The sequence below is a fragment of the Chironomus tepperi genome, unplaced genomic scaffold, assembly GCF_022539635.2.
Source record: "Chironomus tepperi strain 1889 unplaced genomic scaffold, CSIRO-AGI_Ctep_v1 contig_177, whole genome shotgun sequence".
NCBI classification, from domain to species: domain Eukaryota; kingdom Metazoa; phylum Arthropoda; class Insecta; order Diptera; family Chironomidae; genus Chironomus; species Chironomus tepperi.
In genome coordinates, this window is record NW_027226299.1 from 1998553 (window position 1) to 2020145 (window position 21593).

At 31.0% G+C, this 21593-nt stretch overlaps 2 protein-coding genes across 11 annotated transcripts in view; one reads left to right on the forward strand and one right to left on the reverse strand.

The window, feature by feature from the left end:
* The window catches only part of LOC139089379 (rhoGEF domain-containing protein gxcJ-like), a 78413-nt gene that overhangs the window by 48021 nt on the left and 8799 nt on the right, over window positions 1-21593 (reverse strand). Inside the window, exons 1-2 of one of the 10 annotated variants that reach the window (XM_070638912.1) lie at window positions 17793-17872; window positions 17491-17726 (exon numbers count right to left, since the gene is read on the reverse strand). The exons of 7 other annotated variants lie outside the window; for them this stretch is intronic. The gene's annotated coding sequence lies outside the window, so the exon portion shown is untranslated. Of the gene's footprint in view, window positions 1-4741; window positions 4998-17490; window positions 17727-17792; window positions 17873-21593 lie in introns of those variants that run through there. 2 more of the 10 variants (XM_070638911.1, XM_070638913.1) reach the window with 2 other exon arrangements.
* On the forward strand, window positions 18326-19982 carry Ssk (smooth septate junction protein snakeskin). The gene is made up of 3 exons (XM_070638916.1): window positions 18326-18514; window positions 19229-19555; window positions 19617-19982. The coding sequence occupies exons 1-3, from the start codon at window positions 18464-18466 to the stop codon at window positions 19722-19724; spliced, it is 486 nt and encodes a 161-aa protein (XP_070495017.1). The 5' UTR covers window positions 18326-18463; the 3' UTR covers window positions 19725-19982.

Below are 21593 nucleotides of genomic sequence, written 5' to 3' on the forward strand. Positions count from 1 at the left end.
TTCAATAAATGAAAATTTTTATGGTGAGTTGAATTCGTTAGCGCTAATTAAGCTGTTATTCAGGAATTTCTGTGTCAACCCATTCAGCCTTGCTAAATTTTCTCTCTTATTTTTATTCAATTTTCAATGTACGTTCACATATGGCATTGAGACTGCTGCTACTAATGTCATTTTATTTTCCGTCTCTCTTGCTCGTTTGCTTCCTTTTATGTATGTACCTTTCGTCGTGACATTATGGGAATATTATGAAAGAATATTTGCATTTTACATTTTCAAATTTACTTTCCGCTTTTTGGCTCTTAAAGAATTGGTTATTTGCTGCTTTTACAACTGAATATGGATTTTTTGTGTGTTCTACAGTAGACTGTGAATGTAGGTACAATTGAATAGAGAGTTTGAGTTGATAAGGCAGGCTATTTTGAGTTAATTGAAGTAGGATGGTAATTACGAACTAAAAACAAAGGCTCTATTTATTATCAATACGGATGGCAAATGGAGCTCACAGATTATATGGAGTGCATATGGATTCATAATACCGGTCTCTGTCTACTTTGTGTCCTTTCAAAAACCTTTAATTGGGATTAAACTCCTTTTTGGATGATATACTTCCTCTATTTTTTGCGTCATAAGCAAGACTTCATTTCTGACTACGTCCTTTAGTACGAGGACTGACTGAAAATTCCACGTAAGATTATTAATCATATTTTATGGGACATGAGAATTTATCGATGATACTTAATGAACTTTATTATGTTCACCTATCTGTTGGATATAATAATGATTTTATCCTTAATTACCATTTTTATGGACGAATTTCTGCTAGCTTGTCATTATGGTATCTTGAGTTATGAGCCATTCTTAACAATCATTACTTGATTCGAAGTATTAACTTTAAAACATTACAGCTTATTTCCCATTTCATCAATATCCAATGAGAATTACTTCAGGAAGTCAAATCAAACATTCCGCCATCAAAAATTCAACAAAGAATGAATCTATTCCAGCAAATAAAATTCTCTTTTAGAATTGCAAGATCCTTTTTCATTCCATCTTGTTAATACCGAGTCCGTTTCGTTTCCCCTTCTTTGAAACGTTGACAAGAAATTTTACGGTCAACTTACTCTTGAAAATATCTCAATAGGATAAGAAGTGTAGCAAAGAAAGTAGAAAGTATTGTTGGCATTCATTCCGTAAAATGTCAAGTCGAGGGAGGAAGACGAAGAAGAAGAGAAGAAAAGGACGAAAAGTGTAATATTTACTATTATATAGATGATCAGCCAACCCAAAACATATTGTGTGATCAAATATCGATTTAAGGCAGCCATCAAACTTACACCGAAAATTGAATACAAAAGGAAAGGAAACAGGACATACAAATATGTCGCAATTCAACTAAAATATCAACAATATTTATGTCAATCATTAATTGTCAACAGTTAACAGCATCACTTAATGGATATTATTATTGATTTCTATGAAATATTATCAGCATCCTACAACATCCTTAATAGACATCATTAATATCTTATGACTCAATTTCTCTGCCATTTATTGTTCCTACATATTTGTTTCTTGTTCACAAGGAGATACCGTAAAAGGCTTTGAAATTTAATATGTGTGTGAATATGAGTGGGTGTGTTTATTTGGGTGAGAAAAAGAAATTACGGAAATTTATCCAGCTAGAAGACATTCTATGCGTGTACAAAATGAATTTACACAACAACTTTAAACAGTCTTAATAACTTAATCAATTTTCGGCAAAGCACGTGTAAAACTTTCTCGGTCTGTTTGGTGTCGTGAGAGTTGCTGTTAATTTTTGGTAGGTGAAACTATTCGTCTATAAATAGTTTTTGTTGGATGTAATTTGATTAGAAAATCGAAAGATCTTTAGTCTTGAACATTCTAGAGTTGAATATTTGGGGTTATATGTTTTGACTAGAATTTAATGACGATATGTTGCTATGCCTGTATGGTCTGAGATAATGCCTAAATTTAAGTCGCAAAGCAGTAAGCAGTCTTGACATGACGAGTCTTAAACTTGATGGGAATTTGCCTATCTATAGGGGTCCTAGTGGTCCAAAATAAGATTTTGACCACACACTTAAAATTGTCACAAAAGTACTTAACATCCCAAACTGAGCCATCCTTTCGAAGGATAAATTCGAAATATAACCACTGAAGTAAATAAGTATCCACAGAAAAAAAAAATCCTAAATTCTCAATATCCCCTTCTCCTGATCCAGAACCCTAAAAATAATTCAAATCTACTCCAGCCTTATAAGAAGCTTACAGTTTCCATCTCAATTTACTTAATAGATTTTAAAATAATTACCCAAAAATGTTCCTTAAAAACAATTTCCAATTTATTTTACAACAAAATTATTTATTTTGATCAGCTTAGTTCAGTAAATCAGAAAAAGTGATATAAAGAAAACTGAATGCAATCAATGTCAACGAATCGAAGGCATTGACAAAAGTCGCTCAGTTATGAAAAAACCAATCTGCCACAAATAGAATGAGATCGGCAAGTAAATTTTCATCATTACACTTCACATCATCAGTCGAAGTCGTCAGAGCGTACTACATAGCAATAAATTACACGTGTTGTGGAATACTTTTTGTTGGATGTCTTGTGGAAATACTGCTAGAAATTGATTTGTGGTTTTTGTGCGTGAATTTTGCAATATGTGAAAATTTCCATATGAAGTCAATTTTTAAGGATATGCATCGGTTAGTTTTCAACGGAAAGGATTAACGATTTTAGTTCTATAACGTTAACCTGAATTGTTTCATGCCTGTGTGCATGTACTATAAAACAATTTGTTCCTCTTGTAGCAATAACATTAAAAATTTATTGCATTTTATTGTGCTGAATGAAATATTAATTTTACTGCAATATGAATATTGAAATTTTTGGAATATTTTTTGTTCCTGCTTAATTGGAATTTGTTCTTTATTATTATAAAGTATGCAGGTGCAACATTACTTTATGTTCAAAATATTGGATTTTAAAATTCCATAATCCATTTGGTATATTGGGTATTGGTATATATTGGGTAGGAATTAAATCAATTGTAACTCATAGCTTCCCTTAGTTCCTGTCTAAATCTGGCTCGATTGCTGACTGGCTAGTATCAAGTTTTGTTACCAAAAATACCACTACGGTACCTAAAAGCGGCCTCTTTGCTATCAGGGTATGTAGCTTATCAAATGCATATTCAACGTCCGTTTATTGATTTTCCATCAAAGTTCATCTAGTCCAAAAATAAAAATAATCTCAATTCATATCCCCAATCTCCCTAACGCAATAACAGAATAATGAATATTTTATTTGAATTTACTTAAACTCAAGAAGTTTCCTTAAAGACAAACCAGAAATTTCTGTATCCCTTTGTTATGCAAATTTCCGGCCCAACCCTCACGAAGCACAAAATCATCATCCTAATTTCTCTTTGATTCTCATTGATTTTATGACAAATTTACTTGATAAAAATTCCAATCGTCATTAAAATTCACTACCTCAGAAATAAAAAATTTCCAGTTCATAAAACTCATCCATTCGTCCATTTTTCCCACTGATAATAGAAAGCCACAAAAAAAAAAAAGAATCAGCACTTAATGTAATTCGATATTTAATCGAACATAAAACATCACACTGTTGCCGTGAAGATAGAAAGAGGAGAAACGGAAAAATTGAGCAAAATAAAACAAAAGACTGGAAAAAGGGAGACATTACGAGGAATTGAATTAAATTTCAGCTTTTCTTTTCATTCTCGATTTTTCCACCTCGTCGTGCCTCTCGTTCGTTTTGTGTGTCTATTTATTGATTCTCTTGCTCTGTTTCACTTACTTTGACATTTGCTCAATACGGTGACGACAGGTTTTGGAGCTGGGATTTTAGAATAAATTAACTTAGGGATGTAATTGTGTCTAGTGGGCTAAGAATTGAGGTTTTGTAGTGGTATTTCAACACCATGAAAGCATGCTCTTTGTCTGTTAGGATTACCATAACTAACGGCTAAAGAGTGAGGTCTTGTAGCTTTAAAATGTGATTTTTAGCCGTATGCTCTTGTCACTAAGCTATTGTGAGCTGCGTACTAGGCTTACCAGAATGCTCACTTGAACTTCTATTCTGCTCTAACCACTATCATCAATACTGTCAATATTGCGACTTTACTTTCATCCCCCCAACCTTCATCCAACCCCTGTTCCTATATATTTTTCCAATCTGACAATAAAGAAGATTGCAGGCGGGAGACGCACAACATTCAATGAAGAAATTTTGTTCTATTCAATTTTACGTGAAAAATACAATACATGATTTTGACTGCTTCCCGAACTTTTTCTTCTTTTCACCCATCGAAATTCAACTGATAAAATGAGAAATGTTATTTTTACCATTATTATTTTTGTTGGCTTTTTGAAGCGCAGCACGCGAAAAGTTTATTAGCTTTTTTTTCTCTCGTGCGACACAATAGACTAGAGAGAAGAAGAGAAATACTGGATAAACACGAACTTATGACGCGTATTTTATGTGTGTCGACATGTTTAATATAATTTGGAAATTTGTGGCGATTTTTATTAGTTTTTTTGAGATTTTTTTTTGCCTCGTATACCTGCATGAATAATTAAATTAATGATGGTAATAAAGGAATTTTTCTTTTGTGCACTTCAATAAATCAACGAATTTCGTACACAAATATCATTTCGTGTTGGAATATTAATGGATATAAATACTTACATTTAGAATTGATTTTTGCCTTTTTTTCCTTCCTCACAAAAATATTTTTTTCTTTGCTATTTCAATTTCAAAGTAAAAGTCTCAGGAACGGTGACATAATTTCCAAGAGTCATATGATTTACGTAAGTAAGGTAACTATAGGGTTGATGCGGATGATTAATTGCTAGATATAGCATTCGTTTCAACTCAATTCATACTTTTGCCTCTCCATTAAAATTCACAAAAAAATTATACACATTGAACTTTTTTTCTTTCTTTCTTGGTCTTTACGATTTATTTAAAATATTTATTTTTCTACATGCTTATATCTGTCATTTTGGATGGGATTAATTTAGATGTTGGAAATAGTTTGAGAAATTTTAATTGAATTATTAGCCAAAGTTCAAAAATTGAACTTAAATATCGAAAGATTTTGAATTTTGAACTTCATTTTCGAAGAATTTCGAACAAAAATTGCCAAGATTTCTCAAAAATTGAACTTAAGGTTCAAATTTTTTGAACTTTAATTTCGAAAATTCGGAACTAAATTTCGAACTTTTCGAACATTAATCTCAAAGGACTTTGAAATTCAAATTAAATAATATTCAAATATAAAAGGCTTATAATTCAATCATTATTCCTGTCAAACGCAAATTCCGCAATAAATAACTCAAAATAGAAACAAAATTCATAAACAAAAAGCTGTTCATTTATTGATTAAGATATTAAAATATCTCAACATCATTTCCTTAATTCCACCTCAACCCCGCACTCTATTGCATTTTACCTAATAACAGCCAAAAATTTCTTTCAAATCTAATTTAATTTGTCATTTTTGTAGTTTGTTGCCGTGAGGAAATTATGACATAGTTAGGTAGAAGTTTGGGTAAAGAAACTAATTTATGTACGCCACGACATTAATTGTTGAACTGCTGAAGAAAGCAATTACGTTCTACATAGTAAATTATTGTGTACGTCGAATATTGTTATTTTTGCGCATTATCCTTCACAGACTGATTCTACTTTGTTTCCTTCAGTTTTTTTGGTTACTAAATAACATGTAAAGCACGTTTGGATCAAAAATAAAAATTAACTTTTACCTTCATATTCATACAAACAAGAGCTTTTTATAAGTTAATAGTTTAAGTCAATTATCTGCACGAAAGTTAGTTTGTTTACAACAAAACTGGATAAATTCAAAGTTAAACTACATGAAAAATGGATTTTCACTTTACTGTCTAGATAATTCTCAAATTTTCAGTAAGAAGTAATTACATAGAACAGAATTGATAATGAAAAATTGCTAAATTCATTGTGTAGTCTGTAATTACCGGTGAATATAATGTGATTTTCGAATTATTTTATACTTGATTGGTGGTTAATGACTATACAGGTACAATAATTGCTTTATCTTTACACCTATATGTGATTTCAATGCGAAATTCGTTGTAAATTTACAGAGGAAGTCATGCAATTTGAATGATTGATTTTTCGTGTAGTGAGTTACAACCGAGATTGTCGAAATTAGGAGCTGATTATAGAATTTACATGTCATAAGAGCTTTACCTAGATTTTGAGGCCCGATATTGCCTTTAAATCGATAAAAAAGGAACCAAATTGACTCAACTAGATTTCTATAAATGATTGACCTTTCAAATTCATTTCCATTAAATTAGCTAAGGAATTACATTCAATCTCATCAATTGTTCAGGCGTAATAATCCTCCAACACCATTTGTACTCGTGTGACGCCTTAATTTGTCGTTAACAATAGAAATGTAGAAAATTACTTCCGTTATTTATAAATAAATAAGAGAATCAAATGGAATTATGAACAATGAATGCATAATAGTCAATACTAGATAGATCCAGCTAATTCAATTGAATGTCAATTATGTATAGAATGCTGTCAGTATTTTCTATATTATTGATTTTATGTTTAAATCAGTGTAAATTGATTTCATACTACTGCATTGATTTCTATTGCAATATAAATAGCCCAAACATCCAGAATACATTCCACTGACCCATTTCCAGAGAATCAGCTTAAAATTTAATCCCAATTCTTATTTTCCTCCATACACTTTATACTTTGATAGAACAAGACAACCTTAACTCCTCTCCGTCCAGCAAAATTCCATAATATAAAAGGAAAATGATGAAATTTAAAGACGATGAAAAAGAAACTATTTATGTTGTAATAGATACCATAACTCATTTTTCCCATCCATTCATCCATTATACTTTGTTTCCACTTATTGCTTTAAACACGTCATCGAAAAGGAAAGGATGGAAGAAGGGAAAAATATAATTTATTTTAAAATTGATTATCTCTAACATAAGTTTTCATTTTCACGCATTTTTGAAGTTGAAGGAAGAAGGGTTGATGGAAAGGAAGCTTTAAAAGTTGCTTGCTTTAGTGATTTGATCGAATTTTGTGATTTATTTTTGGAAGTTGCTCTTTTTTGCCTTGATTTTGTGCAAATTAAAGGAGTCCCTGTGTGAATATTGTAGACTAGTGTCAAGAGCTGCAGACCTGCATTTACTGCGTTTAAGATACACAGAACCACAGTTTTCTGCTGTCCAAAACTACTGCCCTGCATTCTCGAACGAATTCAAGAATTGCAAAAATTCCTTCCAATTTAAGCTTATACTTCATGAATTTCCCATCCCCATCCAGAACAATCCACAAGAATTCCCATAGATTTGATAAAAATAAAGCAATAAAAAGCAACAAAATAAATTGCTTGAACGACATGAAAACTGCTAAATCCATAAAAATACATTTGGTTGATTCCTGCTGTGAATTTATGACATCGTCATGATAAAACCACAAAATGATTGCGAAAAGAAAAGTCAGTGGATATAAAGTTATGACTATATCCACCTGACAACTAAAAAAGTGTTGAAAAATTCGGGGAAAAATATCGTAATTTAGAAAATTAAAGGCAACAGCCATAAAAGCGTGAAGAAAATGTAAAAACAAACTTTTCATTACTCATCAGCATATTTACGTTATTTCCAATGTAAAGAGTGCTCGTCAGACAAGTACGAGTATACACAAATTATGCATCAATCATAAAATGTTGAAGAAATAAATTAAAATCAATATTTTAAAGGCAAAAAATCATGCTGTGTAATAGTATTTGATGAGGAACGTGTATTGCATTTAATAGATTGTAGAAATTTCGAGCTTCCGCTTGTGTCTGGATGAGAATGAAGTTTTGAGAAAGATTACTTTTGAGCAACATTTGAAACAGAGTTGTTAGAGGAACCAATTCGGTTTTTGAATTCAAAATCTTAATTTGGTAGAGGTGTGAGGGGGGAGGGATTGGTTCACCACGTCGCCTGAATGATTTTGACCATGCCCTACACAAGCTCTATCGTCTCAATTATCCGATTACCAACCCTGCTTTTAATAACATCTAATGAAAACTTCCTCATTTCTCTTGAATTTCGAATGTTTGTTCAAAATTAAATTCTCAAGATATTCTCGTCAATCACAAAGTAAAGCTTTTAATTTGTTATTTCAAATTTTAAAACTTCTTTGCAGTTTTAAAGTCAATTATAGCAACATTTTCTTCTTAGCAGCCACACGACTTAGCTTTTCTTAGCAACCCTCTAATCCTCATCTTAAAGGCAGTTGCCGATAAATTAGCAAACCAAAGCCCTTACCGATTGAAGTCAGCCTAACATCGAGATGAAAAATCATCCTAAATTTAAGATTACATTAATTAAAATTTCCATTGAGTGATGGATGAGTGATTAAATACATAAAGGATTAATTGAAATTTTTTTTGTCATCTTTCAGTGACATTTAGCAGACAGATTAAGCTCTGGGTGTAATGAGGTCGTATGTAGGATAAGTACATGTTAAATAAAAAAGGGATAATCATACTTATCGTCGACATCATCATGGTGGAAGGTCACAAGTTTATTAAAGTTTTACATATGGAAAAAAAATTTTTTTTTGCTCATAAAAAGTTTCATTTTCACGAGAAAATTTTCCATCGGAACATTCATAGGGAAATTGTTCTGCTCGCATAAAAATGAAAATTGCATTTTATAGTGAGTGAAAATAATACTTTTCATGCTGAACTATGTGTATGAACATTAAGTGTGAGAGTATGATTGTCTGCATTGTTAGATAATAACGGAATTATCAGCTTTAATATAACATTCACCTTACGGCACGGCACGGAATTTTCATTTCAAATGGATTTTTTTGTATTTCCGCATTTATAATAGCGCGATTTTCTGGCTCTTTAGAGCTGATTTGCATGTGGAAAAAATGGTTGTTGAAATGACTGTTTATAAAGGAGATATATTAAATGTTTTGTTGGATATTGTTCGACAATATAGTCATTAAGGTGGGTCTTTAATGGAATTGTGACAGCTGACCAATTACGACGGTTGTATCTATTTAGGATTCATCGCTTTTATGTTAAGTATGGCGGCTTGCTGGGTCAATAAAACCTAAAAAAGCCCCACAGGCTTCTTACTTAGCCATCAATAGCAAGGATGTTAGTATTGAATATCCAAGTCCAGTCTTGTGACATTAACAAGTTTTCAAGTAGTTTTCCCATTCGGCTGTATTTCTGAGCATCACAGCTCATTGTAAATGTAGATGACGCTCTGTGCCACCACATAGCCCTTCCCCTATTCCTTCTAGACTTCTATAAATATCAATACTGAATGAATCCAAAACTCAGAACAGTCTGTTTTCATAAAAATAGAAAATTAATGAAATTTCACAAGCATAATAGCAATTTTTCCAAGAAATCTGAGAATATTTTCGTACAACATATTGTCAAGACATTAACATTCCAATTTCAGCACATCGATAATCCACAAATATACACAAAAACTCATTACTTCATCGCACAGAATAAATATTGACATTCATAAAAATAGCTTTTGATGAGAAAGCTATAAGAGTGTTTCATTAATCTAGCAATCAAAGTAATTTCCACGCACAAGACCTGATAACCTACAATTACACCAAGGGTATAGCGCTTCCGAAATTAAAATTCCTTATCTGTCAAATAAAACTATCTAATGTCAAATATTCATGACAGAGTATATCAATATTGACCATTGTGTTCATTAATATCAACTTGTGCATGTTTATAAATTTTTTATCAGCACTCAACACTCAAGTCCTCAAGTGTTTACTTACATACGAAATTCCTTCCAGAATGAGAAAGTTCACAAAAAATAAAGTTTCAGTCCCAATTCACTTTGGTAATAAATTTTCATGTTTTAATTGCACCTTTTCACGAAGTAATTAATTTAATTTGATTATGTATCTAGATCTGAATTTATGTGCATTAAATGCGCTATTGAGTGACCTAAAGCAATCGACTATCAACTTTTTATTTAACAGCATTGCATGCAATGTTGAAATTTTTATAAGAAATAATGTGTTTGTTTTTCACAGAAACGGAATTTTAAGGAATTTTTTTGGTAATATTACAAATTTCACATGTGGCATGGGGTAAAAAAATTTTAAAAAAAAATCATTAAATATGCTTTTGATATGCAAAAAATGAGCGCAAGCACAAGAGCACGGTAAACTTAATTGTATTTAGCATAATTTTCACATTAAAAAATTGCTGATATTTATACTTTTCATGGTTGTTGCCAGCAGAAAAGTTTGCTCACTCATGAGTGCTTCTTTATGTGTCATGAATGTCGGGCGGGCTTTTGATGTTTCTTTGGAATTTTATGCTAGTTTAATCTACAATATTGTGGATGATGTGCAGCCCCAATTATGTAAAACTCATTCCTTGAACTTTTTATAATTATTTTCATTAAGTTTTTATTCTTTTAAGACTGTTCTAAAATGTTTGATTTATGGGATGTATGCACAATGAGGAAGGATGAGAGGTTTAATTATGCTTGCGAATAAATTATTTCTGAGATTATTTAATGATGAACTAGTTTTTTGCAGAAGAGGAATTAAAATTCGATTGTTCTAATAAGGTCTAGATTGTTGTAGATATTTAGAAAATATTCTTGTCATACAATAGAGTATTTCTAGGCAAGGGATATATCTAGCGGGAAGGATTGAACCCAAAGAGTTAATACCCGAAGAGCCATCATCTGAGAAATATCAAGTGTTTCAGTCGAATACAAAAATTCTCATTTTTATTTGAAAACAGACATCATGACAACATTAGCGCATCCATAGGAATTTTGGCTTATTTTGGTCAACTCAGCAACAACAAAACTGTGTTGATTTTTCTCTGTGGAAAGGTGTCAACTCGCATATTTTTCAAATAATACTGAGAAAACTTAGTCATCTTTAGTCAAACTGACTGAAAGTGGCTTTCCACAGTAAAACTCTTTGACGATTTCCACAGAAATCGAAACCTTTTTCACGGAGTCGAGTCGACTTTTCCATAAAAAATCCTAGATGACTTCAAGCTCTGGATTCCCAGAAACATTTCAGGCATCAATAATACAATTTTCTACATCAAAAAACAATTAAATCCCCCAAATCCCATAAAATTTCCCAAGAATTTCAACTTCCAAGTGGTTGATTAAATTACCTCAAAATCGTATAATCCGATCAATCTTACTCAAATAGATTAAAAAGTTTAAATCACACATTTTAATTCTCTCACAAAAAAAATTTAATTTTAAAGATTGAATTTTTTACTTTTATTCCCATCGCATCTCTCACACGTGTGCTGTGTGTTTTTTATTCCCGCTGAATATTCAAATAAATTTAAATGCCTTTTTCCGTATTTCCAAATAAAATATTTTTTATGATCCTTCATGTATCATCCACACATTTTGAGTGATTTATGGATGAATACAAAAAAATTAAATTCCATGAAGTATGACTGCCTCAATTAAAAAAATAATTTCTTTTTTATTCATTCATGGTACGTTCTGGCTTTTCTCTTTTTTTTGTGTGTGTATGGAAGCTGAGTGAATTATATATGGAATCACTGTACGTGCGACTACGTTGAATTGAGTTTGAGTGAAAATAATAGAATGGATATGAAAAATTCCTGACAATTCATAAGCAATAAATGTTAATGAAAGTGATACGTAAACACTTTTTATATGGAATTGTTACAGAAAATAGGATTTTTTTTGGGAGGATAGATACAAATGGGTTGGGGCATTCTTATGTTTGTGACAATTTTTTCCTGATAAGTTGTCAATTTATTAGTCCAGAGTTGCAATTTAATAAGAAAACTAAACCCTATGTACAAGTTTCAGAGTATAGCAGAGTCAAATGGGGTCATAAAGCTCAATTCTGGCTGTGCTCTAAATCTAAAAAGCTTTTATTTTGTCATTAATACTCTTGACAGATTAAAATAGAAGTTATCATTTTTTTATTCATGTCAAAGAGTTCCTAACAATTTCTTTAATATCTAAAATATTTGGAATGTTCCATATTTTTTTTTTTTATTTGTTCAGCTTTAATTCTCAAGGTGTCATTGACAAAAAAAAACTCACTTTCTACCCGAGACGAAATGTGTTTCTACAAATTTGAATCTAATTTTATATTCGTAGTATAGAAGCTAGAGTAAGAGTCAAAAACCCTTGACAATTTAAAGAATTTTCCAAAAATGGAGATGAGATTTGACTTCCAAAACACTCCTTGAATAGGCCCTTGGTTACAACTCGGGTTAAAGTCAATCCAAATACAATTCTGTCATTCAAATTTAATCATTTTGTGATCAAATCAATTTCATGAAAAATTAGATTAATTTTTGCATTATCCATAAAGGTTATCAACAGATAAGATAATGACTTATTGATTAAAATTGCATGACATTTGTTTCGCATAAAAATGTCAAAATAAACAAATCATTTTAAGCTGTGAAGATTTTTCATTCATGACATGAGTCGTGTATTTCATAATGCTCTGACATTTTCCTGACATAAGTCGTGAAGAAAATATTAAAAATTGTTCTTATTAAAAATCAAGATTTCCTTCATAAATCCATCATAACAAGATTTTTTTTATTCACAAAGTGATGTAATAAAGTGCCAGAATTTTTTTTTTCATAGCCTCAAGCTCATGCTGCATCAATCAATCATAAAAAAGCAGCTTTTTTATTTTAAAAGAAAATATTTCACAGTAGAACAAAAAGGATTCATATTTTGTAAACTCATTTCACTCTCAATCTCATTACATCATGTATGAAGAACTTCGTTCCTCATTTTAATTTTAATTTATTTTCGGTCTTTGTGGCATTTTTGGTTGCGAGAAATATTGTGATATTAAACAATAAAGGCGTAAGGGTGAGATGGAATTAAGGGTTTGTAATTGAATTTCTCAACATCTGATCGACACGCACATTTTCTCACATTCTTATTCCTTATTCATTTCTTCACAAAAAAATTCGTTCACTTTCAAATTTCACTTCCAAAAAAATTTATTTTTTTAATTTCTTAATTTATTTAATTTTTTTTTTTTCAATAATTTGAAAATTGTCTTATGCTACAACAACAACACGAATGGAACAACTAAAAGTTATATCGACTAGTATCGGAAAAACCAAAATGATGACTGAATGCTTGCTATTTTCCAACTGGCAAATTTCACAAAACATCCAAGTCCTCGGACGAGCTTTTTTTAACGAATCTAAAGCTTTTCAATGACTGTCGAGAGAGAATTTCATTCGATTGTAAACAGAGAGACATACATGCTTCCTCCACGTGACTTTATTCGCATACTAGAGAAAATATATAAATCGATGAGCTTATACCTAAACGTGCATTAAAATTTTAGTTCTCTTTCATTCTCACACTTTCGTTTAAAAAGAAAAATTTTCTCATGAATATTTTTGTAAATAAAGGCATGCGCTATGATTTCAGCAACAGCGAAACAAAAAGAAATGAGGAAAAAAAAGATTTCATTCACAAAATAGACAGTGAGAAATGAAAATCAGTTTTACTGCTCCGTTGTTTATTTTTTTCTTTCTTTCTTTTTTTAGCTTTGCTGTTCCTCCTCGCTCAATGAAAATGAAAATGTTTGAGGAATTCTTTTTTTTTTGTATGAATTATTAAGGAAGTTTATGTCTGGTGTTTATGTGAACTCTCAGGAGTTAAAAGCAATGATGAAAGAACACGGTTATTTGTTGATTAAACAAATTAGAAAGAAAAAATTAATTTTGAACTTGAAATTATTTTTGAAGACGTTCTCAAGTCAAGGCAGTTATTCAGGCATTCAAATACATATTCTTAATGCCTAGTAATCCAAATACGAATTGTTATTTGATGAATCTTGGATTATACATGACAAAAGCTTATTATGAAGCTTATTACGATCATTCCTAAACAATAAGGGGTGTCTTCAAAGGGGGGTTAGAGGGTCAACTACCTCTCATATTCATTTTTGGATAAAACTCAACATTCTGCTAGAATTGTTGAAATAATCCGATTAGAAGTCAGTTTAAGTCAGACTCATTCAATTAAGTCAACTCGCGATATCTCCCTAATCGACATACATCAGTAAACTAATCTCAATCTAAATTTTCAATCACGTCTTCTGACTGTTGTGTATATTAAAACAGAATCTAATCATTTTTTTCGTTTATTTAATTTAACAAATCTTTAAATTGCTTTAAACATGAAAATTATCTGGTTTATTGATGGGAAATTGATGATATTAAATCATTATAATGTCTACTGTGGCGCCATAGTGACAAGAAAGGCATTGACTGCCAGATTGTCTGTGCTTGAAATTGATAAAAATTGTGGAAAAGTAACAAAAGTCTTGGAATTTGAATAGATGCTTAGTTATAGCTTGAAGATAAGGGTTAAGAATTGTTAAAGGACAATCTGATTATTAAAAATCTAGAACCGCACTTTTCGGTATGGATCGAGAGCAAAAATGACGTTGTGACTCTGACGTGACTCTAAAGACATTTCTAGATGTCGGATTCCGTTTAAATCTATCTTCATGTCAGTGTCACGTCAGCCTGATCTCGGGTTTTGGATCGATTAACCGACTTGTGCTCTTCGAGTCTAATATGAAATTTTGTTTAATTTAATGAAATTCCTTTACAAATTTAATTAATCAAAATTCCTCGATTTATTGAACAATACATTAGCAAAACAAATAAATCAATCAAAAGCATTCTCAAATTTATAAACTATCCAATAAACTACGTCTAAATGACTGACGATAAATTTTCATTTCCACTGTCAATTTTTCACACATGTGAAAATAAACTAAACAAAAAATTAATTTAAAGTGCCTAGTCCTTGACTATATCATACACCAAAAAAAAATACACATCATAAAATGTTTTATAGCCATTCTCAAAAAATTAAATAAACCAAAAAAAAGAGAATTTACTCATAAATTCCATCATTCAAAAAACAAAAACGGAAGCACTGAATAAATATACAATACAAAATAAGTTTTATTGGATTAACAATAAAAAACTATATTTTCTCATTAAGCATAATCTGAAAAATTTCCATTCAGCTAAAATAATATTAAAAAAAAACTTTGTAAAAATAATATTGTCTGTATCAAGTCTTCATAATATTTTTTAAATTTCCAAAAAAAGCTCATAATTCACGATGAAGATAAAGTTTCTTGAAAGCTCTCACAAAAAGTTTCACTTGAAACTTTTAAGCTTAAAAATTATTTTCCAAATGAAAAAAGTCATTTTCTTGTGGAAAAAAATTGAAGTTCTGACATTTTAATTTAAATGTTGTTTAAATGCTTATAAAAATTCATTCAGCAGCAGTCCGACTGGAAGCAATTATTGTATTTTATCAACCGCAAATGCAATTCAATTTAAAATTGAAATGAAAATTAAAATTAATTCAATTGTTTTCGATTCAATAAAATGTATGACAACATGTGAATGGTAATTTTGACATTAAAATGAATAAATTTATTTCTGGATATTATGTTGAGGGATGCTTGATACGATGATATGACTCTTAATTGATCATTTATTAATTTTTAATGCATATTAATTTCGGATAAATTGAAAGCATTGCTGGCAGAATGACAAATTTGGAATTATTTCGTTTCTAGATGCTACAACGATTGAATCAAAGAGTCAGAGCATGGATTGATACTCGATCGGTTTGACCTTTAACCCCTCTCACTCCTGTTGAATACGCCCTTATCCAACACTAAGTGCACTTTTCGAAAAGTATTGAGATACTCGAACATTAACGCAAATAGCAACAGTGATATCCGACACCTTGCAAGAATAACGTACTTTGATTGAAACTTTACAGCTACAGTGAAGATATAAATACTAGAAATTGTAATTTAAGCCTTATGGCTTAGGATTAAAATACCAGAAAGCTCGTATATTAATTTATGAGTAAGATTTTGCCATAAGCTCAAGTTTAAGTATGATTTAAGGATTATGACTGTGATTAATTTTATTAATCTACTCTTTACAGCATCACTAAACCATACCAAGATACTTAAATGTAAAATTTTATTTGATTATACACGAGTTTGAGAAATTTGGATGATACACGAGCTAGTTCCATTTCAACTTCGAATCTAGCTTTACACCAAACTTCACTTTGACTTGGTGCTAGAATGTGATCCTACAGAAATTCTGTCAACTCAAAAATGTCTCTTCAGGGTGTATTTTCACGTACTTTAAGAGAAATTGACATCCTTTCAAACTCTCCCTAAAAAGTCACTCAAATCCTACGAAAATGCTGAATATTCTCGAGACTTATGAAAAATGTAATCAAACGAGTTGTCAATTGCAATAAAACCAATTTAATTTATAAACTCAATAGACAATATCGCAATCATAAAGCGAGCAAATGAAGAGAGAACGCCCTTCATATACAGAATGAAATGACTTTTTTCCTTACATGAACTAGATAGAAATATTTTCTTTAGTATGGCAATTACCATCAACCTTATGGTATGGTTATGTGCATTACATATTCGCTGTATGTTGATTACATAAGATAGCATAAGCAAGTTTAAAGACTAGAAGGAGAAAAAAGTCATGAATATTTTAACATAAATGAAAAATCTTCGAAATTAAATTTTGTCTAATAAAATAGACACTAATCCAGGCAAGAAGAAGGAGGCTGTTAAAGCCCTTTATTTATTTATTATACATCTACATCTACATCTATTCATATATTTCCGTAAATAAATTTTTTATGTCAAATTTTTCACTGTCATGATGTCATAAATGAAGTCATTACTCTCGTACGTATGAACTGTCATTCATAATAACATTAACATCAGCAGTATCATCAACTTTACAGCTATAGAGAGCAAAAAATGAAAGATTATTTCATTAGACTAGAAATTAAAATTTTCCTTGAGTGAAAACTGCTTATGAAGCACACTAAGAGACAGGAACGATATTAAATCATCCATGTGCTTAAATCTATTTAATTTTATGCAAGGAAATGGAAAGTGCTTAATGGAGAAAATTAGATTTTCTTGATTTTTCATAGACGAGGATGTTAAGACTAGAGTCTGATGATGTAATATGCATTAGATTGGTTGATTTGCTACCAGAGCAACTAGATCATTTCATTATTTAATGCTTGAAGTATTGAGTTAACCATGCATGAGTCAATTTTGTGGATTATATACTTCTAAAGTTCCTAGACTGGTCAATTCAATAAATAATTTAGAATGTGTTTACTTCCTTGTGGATATTTGCTAATTTTGTGCTAATATGGACAAGTCTAAACCCGGAAACCACAAGTTGTCAATATAAAGACAGAATCGGCATTAAGCTACCTTTTGGCACCCTATACCATCCAAGCCACTCATTATACCTTCAAAATCCACTAATTTCACTTTCATCCATCCCACACAGTCACTTTTCATATCAATAATCAAATCTCCTTCCAAGTGTATGCACAATGAAATTCCCATATGTCTCAATGTCATTTAATATTTACTCTAAATGAGAACAAATCCCTCAGAAACTAAGTTCATTGAACCAAAATTAACCGCGGTCATGCAAAATTACGTCAACCCACATCCGAACTCTTAAGCAATTTACAGTTTACTGTAAAGGAAAAATAATCGAATAATTTTATGGGGCTTTTGACAAATCCATCTCAATTTTACTCACGAGATTCTGTGCATTACGCAATTTTAAAAAAATCTCTAGTCGTAAATCTCACACACAACAGCAACAAAGTGAAAAGAAGGCACGAGCAGCGAGTTGATTTTAATGTTTGTGTGATTCATAATGTCGTTCAAAGAAATACTGCTTATGTTCCATTGAATAATGTAAACAGTTTCTAGCTACGTTAAAAAAATGAGGAGAAAAATTGTGTCACGAATTTATTTTTAACAGCATTTTCCTTATGTGTATATGAATAAGCATGCTATATATAAGAAAAATCCGCGTATATGCGTTGACTGTTTACGAGACTTGCCGCTTATCTTATCACGCAACATTACTGTTATCTTATCTTATCAACTATGTCAGGTATGAGTTTCACAAAAATGATAAAAAGTTAACTATGTGAGTAAATTTTGTACAGTAAAAGGTCGATAATCGAAACTTATAGTCATATAAACAGGTAATTCCTTATCTTATCTTACACATACACAAAGATATTTTCATAAATTTTTCATATAATTTCAACAAACAAGTGCTCAAGTTTTACATCATTTATTATTCGAAAGTCGATTCAAAAGGAAGAAAAAAACTTAGTTCTGCAATTAATCTGAGTGGATTCAACTGAGAAGCATAAAAAGAATCAGCAGCAAAGAGGATAAAAAGAAAGATTCAGAATGGTGTCAATTGAAACAATTGCGACAATATTTGTCAAAGTTTTCAAGCTGGTAAGTGATGTGGAAAAATTGTGAATAAAAGTGGAAAATGGAAAAATAACAATGGCGATATCACCTTGAGAAAATGTTAATGGCAAAAAAGTGCAGTAAAAATTAAAAATTCAGTTTGAAGATTTGAGAAAAATTCAATCAAATTAAAAATGTAACGGTTTTGTATAATTTGAAAATTTAACGGTTTTGTAGAATTTGAAAAATTTAACGGTTTTGTAGAATTTGAAAAAGTAAATTTGCAATAAGCCAAGCCTATTTTGATGACAAATCCATAAAGTTATGAATACTTCCAAAGAACATAACCAAAAATTAACAAACCCATATAATTTCAACAAACAAGTGCTCAAGACTCAAAAGAAAAAAACTTAGTTCTGCAATCCTTACCTTAATGTCAAAAGACAATTTGAATCAACAAAGCTCAAAGTTCAAAAGGATCTCATTTCAAAAGATATAAAGTAAGCTTTTCTTCTTCCCATTATATTAAAATATCAAAGGAAATTTAAGGAGAAAAGGATTTAAAAGTAGAAGAAAACTTCTTTAATAATTTATGAAATAAAATGAAAGCTTGAGTGACTTCATATCATGAACTAGGTGTGGTTACGATAAGAGAATAAAATTCATGAGAAACCAAAAATGTCGCAATCAATTTTTCACGCGTGTATTAGTGAAAGATAATTAGTCATTCAATGATTAATGATGAAAATATCATTTTAGGTCCTAAATATCATTGTTTTGATACTTTATCGATTCGGTTATGGAGGTGACTTTTTGGGTGTTGGTGGAACGTGGAATCTGAATGAAGAGAAGTCAGCAGATGCCGAAATTATAGCATCTGGAGTTTATGTTGGTTTCTTGATCTACACATCTGTCCAACTGTTCACATATCTCTTCGGAACAACAAAGCATAAGCGAGAGCTATCAGACACAATCATGAATGTCGTCGGTACACTTTTGTGGTTGGGAGTTGCAGGAACAGCACTTCATTATTGGCACGGATATCAAGCACCACACGATTTTGCCAATTTGGCATCAGAACGAATGGTAAGTGTGGAAATCAGGCACAATTATTGTAAAATATACAGCATGTCTCTTACTATTCTAGATTGGTTTGATTATGGGATACTTGACACTCCTTGTGGCAGCCCTTTACCTCGCCGATTCAGTCTTGGCATTTGTTCATTATGCTAAGCATGAAAATAGCAAATACTAAGCTCAGATGGAAGCAGTTACTATTTAAGATTACAAATATTCATGGATTATAATTAAATTTCATCATTTTTACATTTGACATTAGCTTAAGGAACTTACTTTTTATGGATAATTCAGTATTATCTAATACAAACAAAAACATGCAGCAGTAGAAATAATTACATTTATAGCTTAAGTTTATATAGGGAATGTACAATGTGTCAACTTTTATGTGAAAACATTCAATAAGTTAGGAATAAAAAGCCAACAACCCAAAAAATTCAAGCATTTTTCAAAAAATTCATTAGAATTAGGAACATGTGAGGCAGATTTAATAGCTTACGCGCGTTCACGAAAGACTATAAAATACGTAGTCTAATGAAAATGATGATTCATCCAATAAGTGTTGAGATAATGCCATAAAGTAGATAGCTGGAGATATGACTAATAAAATTTATAGTGAACTTGCTAATGAATTATATACCGAAGCATTTTCCCCTCTAAGCTTTAAACTGTTATTACTGTTGGAATATAAATTTAAAATGTGCAAAATTTAAATGTGCAGCATCGTAAATGCCAAAAGGATGAAAGTGGAAAATGAGATACAATTCTGAAGTAAACGAGAAACTTGTTTTTTTCTCATCTTCTGTAAAATGGGAATTGTGTTACTAGCGAGGTAGATGCTTTGAAAATGGCATTGAGTGGCAGTAAAAATTGAAAATTTTTGTATTGGAGCTAGGAGTATTAAGATCTGGGTGATATTACATGAGAGCTTAAAGCATGTAATGTAGGATATTGTTCGCATTAGCTTCAATGAGATGGAAAATTATGGAATTCTAGGACAATACTGCCCGGAAAGCTCACTGGAGTAGAAATGGACACAAATCCGGCTACATGCCGACCTAATTATGGCCTGAAACTGAATTTCATCGAATTTGGTCTAGGACCACAGTCAAACTGGCTTAGAACTACGTCGTGTACCTTCAAGGGTAATCATCAAAGGGTAATGGAAGGGTAGTATTAGTACTGGACTATCTTTAGCTGGATTTAAAGGTACATGTCCTTGTAATATTGAAGATAAATTGGAAAGCACATCAATATTTCATTTAAAATTCATTTTTAGTTGCATCTAAGACCTAGTATCGCGCACTCTTATCATATGCTTCCCGACAGCTGTCTGACAAAGTGTCTGCGAAGTACGACGAAGTAAGTTGTCAAACCTTACAGAAACTCTGCCTGAATTACGTCCATATTACGTCCAGTATTTAAATATTTTCGTCCCATCAACTGTTGCTGCATACAGACGACTAACTATGTCATTAATAATTAAGAGTCGCATCCAAAAACTTTTTAATTACATCAGAGAAATAACAACCAAACAAAATTATAAACAGCAACATTGAAAGTCAAACAGAAAAATAATTTACTTCTATCATATACAAGCCCAGTTAATGGAATTTCTCGTACAAACCTTATCAATAATTCCCACACAAAACTTCCATAGACATTATCATAAAAATTTTATCAAACAAACTTGTAAGGTACGAAAAAAAAAATTATGAACATAAATTTTCAACAAGTTAAAACGAGACCAACACTTGTAAGAGTTGGAACATTTCGCAATGTTTTTGGCACGAACTACGTGCATTCCTTGTGTTGGTAATAGTTGTAACATATGTATGGAATAGATAAATATTTACTTTAAGATAAGGTAGAAGATTTTTGTATTACACAATGTTATAGTTATTTTTATGGGAAATGAATTTAGTGATTTAGTTTGTAAGGCTTAGAAGATAGCATTGTGGAAGGTTTGGGTATGGGATTGTATGCTTTTTTGAATGGGTAAGGTAGTCTGGTCTTCTCATGGGACTGAAGGACACGAGACTTAGAC

What these genes read in the sequence shown, in the direction of transcription:
- Ssk (XM_070638916.1), top strand. Translation starts at nt 18,464, where the DNA reads ATGGTGTCAATTGAAACAATTGCGACAATATTTGTCAAAGTTTTCAAG. An exon ending in TTGTCAAAGTTTTCAAGCTG is followed by an intron (nt 18,515 to 19,228) that starts GTAAGTGATGTG and finishes ATATCATTTTAG; the next exon opens with GTCCTAAATATCATTGTTTT. An exon ending in ATTTGGCATCAGAACGAATG is followed by an intron (nt 19,556 to 19,616) that starts GTAAGTGTGGAA and finishes TTACTATTCTAG; the next exon opens with ATTGGTTTGATTATGGGATA.